This window comes from Bactrocera oleae, chromosome 2 (assembly GCF_042242935.1).
Source record: "Bactrocera oleae isolate idBacOlea1 chromosome 2, idBacOlea1, whole genome shotgun sequence".
Lineage (NCBI taxonomy): Eukaryota > Metazoa > Arthropoda > Insecta > Diptera > Tephritidae > Bactrocera > Bactrocera oleae.
Window position 1 is genome coordinate 33,335,130 of NC_091536.1, and position 14,005 is coordinate 33,349,134.

At 34.1% G+C, this 14,005-nt stretch overlaps 1 protein-coding gene across 1 annotated transcript; it reads right to left on the bottom strand.

Moving 5' to 3' along the window:
• Positions 1–13,062: 13,062 nt before the first annotated feature.
• Positions 13,063–13,758, bottom strand: LOC138856473 (uncharacterized protein PF3D7_1120000-like). Its single transcript, XM_070107626.1, has one exon. It carries the CDS (start codon positions 13,756–13,758, stop codon positions 13,063–13,065), a length of 696 nt encoding a protein of 231 aa, XP_069963727.1.
• Between the last annotated feature and the right edge of the window lie 247 nt (positions 13,759–14,005).

A 14,005-nucleotide genomic window follows, 5' to 3' on the forward strand; every position in this document is an offset into this window, starting at 1 on the left:
GCCTTCAACGCAAATACTGTTACCTCTTACAGAAACAAGTCAAAATTCAGAAAGACACAAGGAAAACTTTTTCAAAATTCAAAACGTTTTAAATTCAAATATGACTACAGAAGACATTTCTAATTTAAACGATTTTGAACACTTCATGTCTGATAGTAGAATAAATATGTCTTTTGATGACTATTTGTTACCCCTTAGGTCAAGTTTAACAAAACCCAAAATTTTTCTAAAAAGAAAATTACAGGATCGTTTCATAAACGCTTATAATCCTCTGATTTTGGAACTTCATAGAGCAAATATGGATATCCAATATATACTGGATGCATATGCTTGCTGTTCATATATAATTAATTATATTACAAGTCTAACAGGGGAATTTCTAGGCTCTTAAATGAAGCTATATCAGAGGTAAATGCTGGAAATTATACTATTAAGCAAAAACTTAAACATATAGGTCACAAATTTATATCAGGCAAAGAAATATCTGCACAAGAAGCAGTATATTGCTGCATTGGGCTCCATCTTTCGGAAGCAAGTAATGCAGAAATATTTACAAATACCTCTCGACCTGAGGAACGTGTTCGAATGGTAAAACCTAGAGCGGAACTTGAGAACCTTCCTTCAGGTTCGACTGAAATATTCGTAGCCTTTATTTTAGACCGTTATGTTCAAAGATCCGATCAGTTACAATAGAAACTCTTTGCTTAGCTAATTTTGCATCTATGTATAAATATGTTAAATCTAATAGAAGAGCACAAGACAGTGATCATGAAGAAGAAGAGAGGGAAGATGATAATTTACCAGGAAGCGGGGTTGTCATGCCTCTTAAAGACGGTAGCAGTTTTGTGAAAAAACGTACCAAACCTTGTATTATTCGGGGATAGAAGGTTTAACCCAGATTTGGCCAGAGTTGAGTATATCCGCGAAATGTTAATGCTTTACTATCCTTGGCGGAATGAACAGCAAGATCTCATTGAAAACGATAATGAGCAGACTTGCATAACTCATCGTTTTCTAATTGAGGAAAATCAAAAATAATATTATGTTTTTGAGCAAAAAGAACTTGAAAATGTTCTAGAAAGTCTTTATAATGAAATAGACTTGGACGAAGGTGCTCAAAATGAACTACCTATCGTAAAAAATGAATTCAGAGTGTTGGCACTTCCAGAAATAAGCCCAAATATAAATTTGCTGGACTTGCATGGCGAAGATTTAAGAGATAATGGCACTGAATCTGATTGCAATATTAGACTTATTAAACTACCCCCTTTAATTCCAGTTGAGGAATTATTTTCTTTCGTTCAAAGTCTAAATACTAAGCAAAGAACCTATTTGACACATTTGATGCACCACCTACAAACAAATCTCCCATTTTATGAGTTCATTGGCGGCGGTGCAGGTGTAGGAAAGAGTCGTTTGATATCTGCAATATATTAAGCTCTTAACCATCGTTACAATTCTACACCTGGATCCAATTCAAGTTCCTTAAAAGTTCTTCTTTGAGCACCTACGGGTAAAGCAGCATTCGGAATAGGTGGAATGACCCTTCATTCAATGTTCTCTTTACCTGTTAATCAGTTGAATAGAGAGTTGAGGCCACTTAGCAATGACACAGTGAATTCATTGTATTCCAGACTTATCGATTTAAAATTAATCATAATTGATGAAATATCGATGGTAGGTGCTCGTATGTTTAGCTCTGTTGATGCGAGATTAAAACAAATTTTCAAAACAGACAGCCCCTTCGGTGGTATACCGATCATAGTGTTTGGTGATTTGAAGCAACTCTCACCTGTTGGAGATAGGTGGATATTCTCTCCTAATCCCAATGATGCATACAGCACTTTAGTTGATTCCCCTTTGTGGGAGTTATTTAAATACTTTGAATTAACAGAGATACTGAGACAACGGGAGGATCAGGCCTTTGCAATTGCATTAAATCATATGGCATCTGGTACTATGACAAATGAGGACATATCACTCATTGAAACTCGAGTAGTTAATTTCGAAGAAGTTCCCGTATGGCACATTTATTTTGGTCCAATGAAGAGGCAAATAATTTCAATGCCCTTAAGCTCAGTCGAATCCCAACAGAAGCTTTCCTTTTAACTGGTATAAATGAAAATGATAATATTTTGGAAAGAGTCAAACTTTTCAAAACTTCTGAAACGCAGGGACTGCCCTATGAATTGACACTAAAAACCTCCGCCAAATATATGATTACAGTGGACATAAACACGTATGATGGCTTGGTTAATGGGGCAGCTGGACAACTTATGCAAATTGATTTCCATTGTTCTTTTCCAACAATTCTGTGGATTAAATTTTTGGAACCTTCTATTGGTTTGATAGCACGATCAAAAAAGCTTCATCCTCTAGATAGTTCTTGGACACCAATTAAAAAAGTTCTAAAATCTTCTCAATATAAAAGAAATGAACAAATTTCAATTGATAGAAATCAGTTTCCAGTTGTTCCGGCTGAGGGAATAACTATTCATAAAAGTCAGGGTGCCACATATAATAAAGTTGTAGTTCATACTCGACCCAGAATGCCAAGAGCTTCAATATATGTCGCTTGTAGTCGAACTACTTCTGCAGAAGGTCTATTCATCATAGGAAATTTTATTCCTCCTAACAAATTTTCTGAATCGGATCCCGTATTTAGGGAACTGAGGGAATTGAACACAAATAAAGCTTTGACAATAAGTTTCAATTTTATGATTTTCCGGACATCAGGACATCAAATTTTATTCCATAATGTTCAGAGTCTGCACGCTCACATTAATGATATAAAAAGCGACTGTTTGATGCTATCTTCAGATATTTTATGTTTTGTAGAAACTTGGAGTTATCCTTGAAAAAGTTTTGATACACCAGTATTTACTCCAATTGACGAGCTGAGGATAGATAGAACGGAAACAACCAACAGAAATAAATGGGGCATTATAATATATGCAAAGCATAGTATTGCTTGCTCTATAGAATCAAAGGCTGTAAAGAAAATTTATTCAGGCCGCAAAGTTTTAGAAGCGGTTTTGTTTAAATGTTTCAGTATTAATATTCTGGTTCTATATAGAAATTTAGCTTTCTCTGTTAGACAATTAATTGTAGAACTTCAGGAAGTCCTTACTTCTGAATTAGGGAATCAAAATGTGCTAATTGTTGGAGATTTTAACATTTGTTTAATGTCTACAGGGACTGCAATAAGAAATCTGCTCGAAGAAAAAAACTTTAGTTCCCTGCTTGGTGCAGAATATTCAACTACACCTGCCGGTACTCAAATTGATTGGGCATTTTCAAACATGGATCCTTCCCGTGTAAATGCAATTACTTTTGAGACAGTACACAGCTATCATGACAATATTTGTGTCTCTATTTCGAACTAAAGTTTTCTGACTCATGCAGTAGTTCTTAATTTTTTTTTTCCAAATATAATCGAATTGGAATGGTATAGGAATTTTGACAGTAGTTTTTAAGACAATTTTAAGAAAAAATATGTAAATAATCTAATTAAGAAAATTTAAATTATATATATATATTTATTATTGTATAAATATATGATAGAAATTAAATAGTATAAGGAAAAAAGAAATCTAATTTGGATATATGTATAAGAATCTCTACAAAAATTTATGTTTAATATTGTAAATAATATATACAAATTAAAATAATAATATTATATCATTTTGAAAGTTGTTAATATTTATTATTTTTAAGCTAAACATGTATAATAATATCGATATAATGAATAAAAAATGTTATTCATTGTTCAAAAACGATTTCATTTCATACTATTCTATACAGTTGTAATGCATTCTATATAAAATCAATTATAAGCGTATACAAAAAGCAGAAGAACGATTTCTCATAATTTGAGGAAATTTAGTTTACAAATGGCTCGAATTATTTTCACTGTGAGTGTAAAGTAAATAACTAATAGTCCGGTCAATTTACACATTTGAAGTTACAAAAATTCACATAAAGCTGAAACTCTGCAAAATTGCTCTAAATATAGAGAAAATTTCTCAATATAGATAGTCGTCATAATTTGCATAAGTATGTTACGTATATACATGTGAGAGTGCCTAATAAATGAAATAGATACCGTTAGTCTTGTGCGCAACTCCGTTGTGAAAACATGTGCTTATCCTAACCTCTTTTCTAATCTATTTCGTGCTGTTTTGAGTTTTATAACAAAAATGTCAAATTATTGTTTTATTTTTACTCATCTTTTAACTGAAGGTCAAACTGTAACTGTTAATCGTGGTATGAAGACACTGATTAATGCGAGTATTGAAAGAGATGATGGATTTTCGAAATATCTTATAAAACAAAAAAGTGTAACAATACATGAGGAGTGTCGTAAAAATTATTCACGAAAGTGTTCTATTGCTGTACTCACCAAAAGAAAACACGAAGAACAAGAAGCCAGTACATCTACAAGGTCATCAGTAAGTCCTCCTCGTACTAGATCACGTTTAAGTGATTCAGCTTTTTCTTTTAAAAAACAATGCTTATTTTACGGCAATGAATTGAATGAAAATTCTGAGAAAAAAATCCCTACATCGTCGCAGTAGAATTTGTGAGGTAAGTACACTTCAATTCAAAAATTCAATTTTGGAAATTGCTTGGCCTCGTTCCGATGCTATATCAAACGCTACTGTAGCTCGAATCGATTAGAACATGATTTAGTTGTTGCTGAAGCTAAGTATCATCAAGATTGTTATACTTCCTTATTAAAACCGACCACTGGGGGTAAAGTCGGTCGTCCCAAAAATGAAAGTACGAATCTGGCAATGGAGGAAATATTCACATATATTGAAAGTAGCAATTACTGTCAGTTCACTTTAAATGAATTAAGTAATGTTTCCAAAATAATAACTTTAGATAACAGGACAATTAAGGTACTACTTAAGCTGAAGTATGGCGATAAAGTTATTATCACTGAAAAATCGGGAGCATCAACATTTATATGTTTGATAGACAATCATCATGTCATTTTGAAAACCAGAAATATTAGAAAATTATGATTCAGATGAATAAAGTATGCTAATTTTTTTTTGTAATTACACCGCTTTTATTTTTACCAAACTTTATTAATAGATATTATTTTGCAATAGTTCTGAAACAAACAAAATCACAACAGATCCGTGGAATAGGCCTACTGGGGAAACCACGTTAAAAAAAACGAGCTCATAGGAGGTAGCGTGGAAACGTGTGCAAATTATGACGACTACGAATTATTTAAACTTTTAATCCGTTATATCTCCAAAATGGTGGCTCTACGGAAAAAAATTATTAACATGTTTTTTGTAGAGAATTTTATGATCTACAATTTGGGTCTGGGGTAATTTTGCGAAAAAACTCACCAATTTGCTGAAAATCGCGAAAAACTCATTTTTTTGACCTTTGACCTCGTCCAAATTGCACACACCGGAATGATGAGGAGTTTTGAGATTTCTTTTATAATTATATTTAGAGCAATTTTGCAGAGTTTCAGCTTTATGTGAATTTATGTTACATTCCGTCTGATTTTAGGCGTAAATTGACCGGACTATAAGACAACAGTTCCTTCTTCTAATTATTAAAATATATAAAGAAGTCTCAAACGAATATACCATTTAACTTTGCGAGAGTATAAAATGTTCGGTTACATCCGAACTTAGCCCTTCCTTACTTGTTGATCATAGATTTACTATTTTAGATACATACTATTTTTTCTCCGAAATGTTAACTTTATTAAAAAGAAGCTATTTAACTCAAACCTGGTATATGTGATATAAACTGAACCAAAGGGGTTAGATTTAATATGTGGGGTATATGAGGTTGCTGTTGTACGAAAGGAGAGGAAATCAGTATATTAGGGTTATAAAATTTAAACAAAGGTCTAGACCAATTTCATTCATATGCAGTGATAAACCACATTATTTTTAAGAAAAACTGTCCATTTAATTTCATTAAATTATAAAATTAACAAAATAAATTATACCATAAGATTATACCATAAGTAGTACTTGTATGTTGGGGAAACTCGTGGATCGAGTTCACACATTTTCGGCATTAAACTGTTGTATATCTCCGGCTTAGGGCGCTTTTTGCCATAATTTTCGTATATCGAACGCCCCACGCTTTTTCCGCAATTATACTAGTATTTTTTATATACTATTTTTTTAAGTTAATTTTTAAAATTATTTTCAACTTTTTCGTTCGATATTCTTTAAAAGCGTGTGTCTTTAGTTTTTTTAAACTATATTTATTTTCAACTTTTTAGTTCGATATTCTTTAAAAGCGTTTTTTTTTAGTTTTTTTAAACTATATTTATTTATATTTTATTATAAAATATATATATATATATATTATATATTGATTTGTTCCCTTTGAGATGCCAAAATATGCCTAAAAGTATGCAAATATTTTGCGCATACTTTGTAGTCGTGTTGGGTTTAGTTTGATTACAAACAGACAGACACACATAGAAATGAAGCTAATAAAAGAGTGTTAAAAAGTATGCAAACATTTTGCGCATACTTTGTAATCGTGTTGAGTTTAGTTTTTTAGTTACAAACAGATATACAAGTGAAACTAATATAAGCGTGTTAAAAACAAAAAACATCTTGAAGTGAGATATACATAAGTACTTGTATGAATGTGATATTAACTCGACTAAAGTGGCTAAATTTTATATTATAAGCTTGTGTGGAAAACGTCAGGTGTGAGGTTTAGATCAGCGTCAAACCACATAATTTTTTAGAAAACTTATCCACTTAATTACAATAAAATATCACATTTTGATCAACCGGAACGGTTTAAAGTCAAGAGGAAAGACGGAAATCATATATATATTGGGGATAGAGAAAGATATTAATTTTTACATTGCTCAGCTATACTCGAGCATAGAGAACATATTTTGAAGCAATTTTATATATTAAAAAAATTTTAGTACTCACGGACCGACATACGAGAAGTATTATAAGTAGTATATGGAAGTAGAGGGTAGCATTGACCCGATTTTATCAATTTTTGCCAATATTACATACTACTAACATGCCACAGACTAATAAAATGCTCCCAATGTTTCATTAAGGTACCTCACATACCATCACCAATCATATGGAGTAAAATCAGACGATTGTTCGAAAATCCTGATATTAGTTATATGGGGGCCAGGTAAAATTTTCACTCGGTTTCATCCATTTTAGGGACTTGAATAGTTTTGGTTCGATTTAGACAATTTTTGATCACAAGGTGGCATACTTCAAACGCATTATTCACGCAAAATTTTACGCCGATACAATCATTGTTGTTTGATTTTGAATGGGTGGTGCCACGCCCAATGTCTAATTTTGAAGTTGGTACCTATGAAGTCATATCATACCATCCCAGAGATTAAATTTAATGTCTCTGGCGTGTTTAGTGGTTAATTTATCGCACTTTTAGTAGTTTTTAACAGTACCGTTATATGGGGAGGGGTCAGGGTTGTCACCCGATTTCTACCATTTTCCCACTGTTGATGGAGTTGCTAATAGCATTTGTTCCCAATTAATTTAGTTTTTATAGCTTTAGCAGTTAAGAAGATATGCACATTAAACCTATAAGGGGCGGAACCACGCTCACTTAAAAAAAAATTTAACCGCAGATGCCCCTTACGAATGCGGTCCTGTGTGCCAAATACTAGCCTTGTATCTTATTGTGGACCTTAGTTATGGCAATTTATTTGTTTTTGATTAATGGCGTGGGCGTGGCAGCGGTCCGATTACGCCCATCTGCAATAACAACCGTCTCACGGTATTAATAAACATGTGTACCAAGTTTTATAAAGATTTCTCAATTTTTAATGATGTAACCGAACATTTTATACTCTGGCAACTAGAAGGAATCAAAGCCTGGAAAACTGCTTAAAGAGCTGAAAAACTTTATATTAAAAACGTAAGGAAGGGCTAAGTTCGGGAGGAACCGAACATTTTATAGTCTTGCAACTGCACGTATTAACGGCGGCGAAATACATTTAGGTGTTGGCAAAACTTTATATTAAAAATGTTGCGAAAGAATTTAATTGCAACTTAAAATTTTGTTTAAAAATTGGTAAAACTTTTACCGAAACGTTTCAATTGATGAAACAAGTTTATGGCGATATTTGCCTATCCCGTAGCAGAGTGCACGAGTGGTTTCAACGTTTTCAAAGTGGTCGTGAGGACATAAATGAAAAATGAGGTGAAACCCAAAAAATAGCTCCTGGAGAAGTCAAAAGTGAAGACAATGCTGATTTGCTTTATGATTTCAAGGGTATTGTCCACAAAGAATTTGTTCCACCCGGCTAAAACGTTAATGCGATATTGTACCTTGGAGTTTTGAAGCGTTTGGTGCGCCGTATTCGACGTGTTCGGCCCGAATATCGCGAAGATGGAAGTTGGCGTTTGTTGCACGATAATGCGCCGTCTCATCGATCGACGCTTGTGGCCGATTCCACCGACAATCAACCACTCCCCGTATTCACCTGATTTGGAACCGTGCGACTTCTACCTTTTCGGAAAAATGCATTAGCTGATGAAAGGAAAGCGTTAAGCAGACGTGAAGGCCATTCAAAAGGCTTGCACCGGCATACTAGCGGCCATACCGGGCAACGAGCTAAAACAATCGTTCGACATGCTTTTGGACCGTGCAAAAAGCTGTATTAAAGCTGAAGGAGACTATTTTGAATAAAATTAATTGATTTTGCTGATAAAACCATTTGTTCTGTCTTTTTTTTTAAAGTCCTGTTTACTTTAGAACGCACCTTGTACCTCAACCTGAAGATCGCAATTAAGATTAGGGATATGTTCAGAGCTAAACTATTAACACAATAAGTTTTGTTAGAATTATTACCATATAGGTATGTAGCACAATATAATTTCGCATGTTTATATTCATATATATAGGTATATACATATATATTATAAATATGCGATGTCAGTCAATTTTGCCAAGATATCTTACATATTGACCGATATACAAGTATATAGTATAGTTATGGGGGCTAGGGCATGATTTCGCCTTATTTTATCCATTTTAAATATACAGATGCACCGTTCGGAGGAAAACACGCTCACTCAATTGAATTAAGGGGTTAGAGGTAGTCAGAGGCACGAAAAAATCAGAATTTTCAGTAATTTTTTTTGCTATTAAATCATTTTCTTTTACAAAAGTAGTAATATGGCATTATTATACAATGTTTTGACTTGAAGTCCCGAAAATTTCAAAAAAAAAAATTTTAATTTCCAAAGTTATAGCAATCTGAGGTGACCCAGTTCCAAAAAAAGGTCCTTGCGGTGACAATCATAAGTTTTTGGAGATTCTACTAAAATCAATCGGATAGAAAAAAATAGTTTTATAAAAAGATAATAATGGGCCTGATCAAAGCTTTATTTGTTTTTTTTTTAAATTAACAAAAATTAACACAAAAAAACAAAATGGCGGCCAAATGAAATTTTTTTCAAGATTTTTTGGAAAAAAATAAACCAGAGCGGTTTTCGAGTTACAGTTTTGTCCAGTTCAAAGAACATAGTTTTGAGAAAAACGCATTTAAAGATTCTTGCAGCTGCCGCTAGCTACCTGCTCCCGAGCGCTCTTTGTTAATTATTTATTTATTTCAGCCACCAGGGCCTAGAAACAGGACTTAGATACATGATACCTTATATTCTATTCTTATTAACTATTAATTATTAGTTATTAACTTTTGCATATTAATATTAGATATATGATTAGAACTATTAGTTTGAAAAATCTTTAAATCTTTAAGTCTATAAATTACATTTTGAATCACTAAATAATCTTTAAATAATATTTTTTGGAAAGTCTTTAAAACTTTAATTTTAATTTTAAAATTTTTAAATTGCATTGGCCGTATCTATGACACTTCAAGCCTTCTGTTTTTTGCAATTTCTTTCAACCAGGCTACTGCTGTCTTCTCACCTTGAACGCTCAGGATTTCCTCCGTTGATAATACGGTTCTTTGAGTTTCTGTGCATTCTTGTCTCCAGTGATCTATTGAATCTTTGCCTGTACCACACCACCAACATACTTTTACTTTGTCGTCAGCCCATTTTTTATTTGCGCCTTCTAACGTTCCACATCTTGCTTTTGCAATTAACGCGTAATCTTCGCTAATTTTTAAGTATTCTGGGACTTCACCTGAGTATATAGATGAGTATCTTTGGTTGTACCTCAGCTTTTCGATTTTGTTCCACTGAAGCTGCCTTTGTACAGCCATTCCTCGCGTTTTGACTTCATCTCCAACTGACCTACCAGCGTCTCTTATTGCATCAACTTCTTCTTGACTGAGTCCACACTCATTTAAAAACTTCGTTCTGTAGTTCAGACTTTCCTTACCTCCTCTTCCTCTGCATCTTTCCACCAGGCACTCTTTGACCAGGCTTTCTTTTCCCATAATTTTGCTTTCGTAATTAACAGCCAGTTTTGCGAATCTTAGTCTTAGCTTTTCTCGTTTAGTCTCTTCCAGCAAAATGCAGTCCGGTGTACATTTTTCTAAACCCAGTGTCCACTTGAGGTACTTCTTCTGAATTTTTTCCATCTCTTCAACATCTTCCCACCCCCATATTTCGGCTCCATATGACATTATACTGACTACAAGGCTGTCGAACATTTTTATTCTTCTTAGATAGTCTTTCTTGAAAAGACGCTCACCTATACTCCAAGTATGTTTCATCACTATAACAGCCTTTTTGACTCTTTCTTTGATATGAGCTCTATTTTTTCCGCTACTCTTGAAGAGGTACCCCAAATAGATGAATTCATTTACTTCTTCCAGCTGTCTTCCTTTCCAGAACCAGTCAGTTTTTCTTCTCTTGCCGCCTCCGTTTTTAAAAACCATTACCTTGGACTTATTCTCATTCAGTATCAGTTTTTTCTTATCTAAATATTTCTCTAGTCTCTTGATCATATCTTTTAACTCTCCTTCACTGGTCGCGAGCAGGACTACGTCGTCAGCATATTCCAGGCTCCAAATTTTATCTTTTCTTATGACAACCCCACCAGTTTGTCCTTTACTTAGTTCTATTCCCAGATCAGCTATTAAAATTATGAAGAGTGTAGAACTTAAGGGGCATCCTTGTCTTACTCCATCCTTTGTCCAGAATTCCTCCGATCGCCTACCATCTACTCTTATTTTGCATTTGGTTTCTTTGTACAGCTCTTTGACTCTTTGGATTAGACCATGCCTTACTCCACTTTTCTCCATTGCGCTCCAGAGCACTTTCCTGTCAACACAGCCAAAAGCAGCTTTTAAGTCTACGAAAAAAGCAAAGAGTTTCCCCTTTTCCTTAGCAAGTTCTTTCTCAACTGCGTGTCTTAATATGTAGATGTTGTCGATGGTTCCTCTGCCCTTTCGAAAACCAGCTTGAGTGTCTGGAAGGATTCTTTTCCCGTCGCTGTCGTTTAATAATCTATCATTCAGAATCATTGCGTAGATCTTATACGCCGTGTTCAAAAGTGCAATGCCTCTGTAGTTTTCCACGGTTTCTTTATCGCCTTTTTTGTGCAGTGGCGCAACTAGCCCAATTTTCCAGTCTTCAGGTATTCCTTCTCCATGCCATATCCTTTTCATTAGGTTGCATATCTCTTGTTGGGTATTACCTTGTGCAAAGATCCATGCTTCATTTGGGATACCATCTTCACCAGTAGCTTTTTTCCTCTTTAGTTTTCTTATTTGCTTTGTTATTTCCTCATCTGTTAAATCTTCTTCCTTTTCTTCATCTTTGTCTTCTTCTCTATTCCAGTCGCCTACCGTATTTGCTTGTTCTCCATTCAGCACGAGTATAAAATGTTTACACCATTTTTCCATGGGGATGTCTTTGCTAATTTCCGACCTAGACTTCCTATATTTATTGATGTACTGCCACACCTTCTTTTCAATATTTGCGTTTTTTATTTCTGCAATCTCGTTTTCTTTCATTTTACTTTCTTTATCAAAGCATAGTTTTCGGAACTCTTTTCTTTCTTTCAAGTAATCTTCTTTTGTTGCTTGGCCGTGCCTCCATTTTATTAACTTAATTTTGACCTTTCTTTTCTTGCGCTTGCATTCTTTATCCCACCATTTTTTCGGCTGAATTTCACCTATCTTTCTTTTCCATGCTTTCTTACACATATTTTTGTTGATAACTTCTTTCAATTCTTCCCAGTTTCTATGGATGGAAGCATCTTCACTGAATACATTATTTGTAGTAGCAAGTTGGAATTTCATTTTACTGTCATCATCCCACACTATTTTTTCTCTAGATTCTGTTGATTCTTTTTTGCTTTTGTGGGTTAGTTTACTCTTCAATTTACACATTATGGGCATGTGGTCTGATTCAACTCTATCCAATACTCTAAATTCTTTTACCTGTACTAAGTCTTCAACACCTATTATTACGTAGTCAATCACAGACTGTCCTGATTCGGCAAGAAATGTGAAACTTCCGTCTTCATCACCATTTGTGTTTCCATTCAGCACACACCACCCTTCTTCTTCTATAATACTAATTAGTAGCTCACCTTCTGCGTTGCACTTGTTGTCTTTTGATTGTCTTTGTATATCCTCTTCATCGGGTCCTGCGTATAAGCTACCTTTGTGACCTGTTCTTGCATTGAGATCACCACCTACCATTATTTTCCCCTGTTCTGATTCCTCACATATGTTTTTTAGCAATTTTTGAATTTTACCTTGATTGTAGACTGTCCATATTACCCACTTATCATCCACTATTTTGACAACATTTTTCACCGCCCCTTCAAACTCAAAATTATTATCTTCAACTACAATGTCTTTTCTTACCCCAGTTATTATACCACCACTAGCTCTCCCTTTCTTTTTTTCTCTTTTCGCTGCTTTACACTTCCACTCGTACTCTTTTGGAAGTCTTTTAGCTAATTTTTCCCATCCCTTACTTTCTACCCATGTTTCAGTTAAACCGATTACATCATATTGTCTAAGAAAACTCCAAAAATCCGCATTTTTTTTACCTAAGCCTGCAACATTCCAAAACACCACTTTGAACTCATCGCCTCCTGTTTTATTGGCCCTGTCTATTAAAAATCCTTCTTTTCCATATTACTTTTTAATTGTTGCCATGAGAGCCATTTTCCGTCGACACACATTTTTCTATATCCTACTTTAACAGAATGATTGTTTTTTCTTATTTCTTTCGCTTCTTGAGCTATTCTCCTCTGCACTTCTCTTTCTTCACGCGTGAGATCGTTTTCTATGAAAATCTTCGTATTTACTAGCACTTTTTTATTCTTCATGATTTCCTCTTTGGTTTCCCATTTTTTCAGTTTCACAATCACCACCTTTTTATCTTTACCTTGTAGCCACATGTCCGCAGCATCTACCTTCACTCTAAACTTTTCTTCTATAAACCTTACAGTCGTTTGCTTCGGATCATCATCTGTGTCTATTAGACCTTTAATGACGATGTTGTTTTTCTTTTCAATCTTCAGCTGTTTTTGCTTTAGCTGCTCCATTTTCTCAATTTCGGCGATAATTCTTGCCTGCTGCTGTTGAATTTTCTCTTTTTCCTCTTTCAATTGATTGTTTTCGTCTTCCGATAGTTTTTCCGGTACACCTTCTGTCAATTTTTTAATTTTATCTTCCATCAGGTCAATGTGTTCCCACAAAAGGTTTTTTTCTGCCTCCCACTTTTTATCTTTGTCCTCAATGTTTTTCTTCAGCTCATCAATTTCTTTTTTAAACTCCGTTTTAATTTCTTCTTTATTTTTCGCCATGTTGTCATTTATTTTCTGTAGTTCTCCCATGATTACCCTGAGCGATTTTTCAATACCTGTGGCATCATTTTTGTTAGTTCCAGCCTGACTCGTACTTCTAGTGTTTATTGTGTACATGTCGATTTTTGTGTGTTAAGTTTCTTTCTTTTTCACTTTAAGTCTTAGATTTTACGCCTTGTTGGCTTTCTTGAATTATCAGGAAGAGCTCCACCAATTTCAGATTATGTAGACTGTAAAATTTTAATTT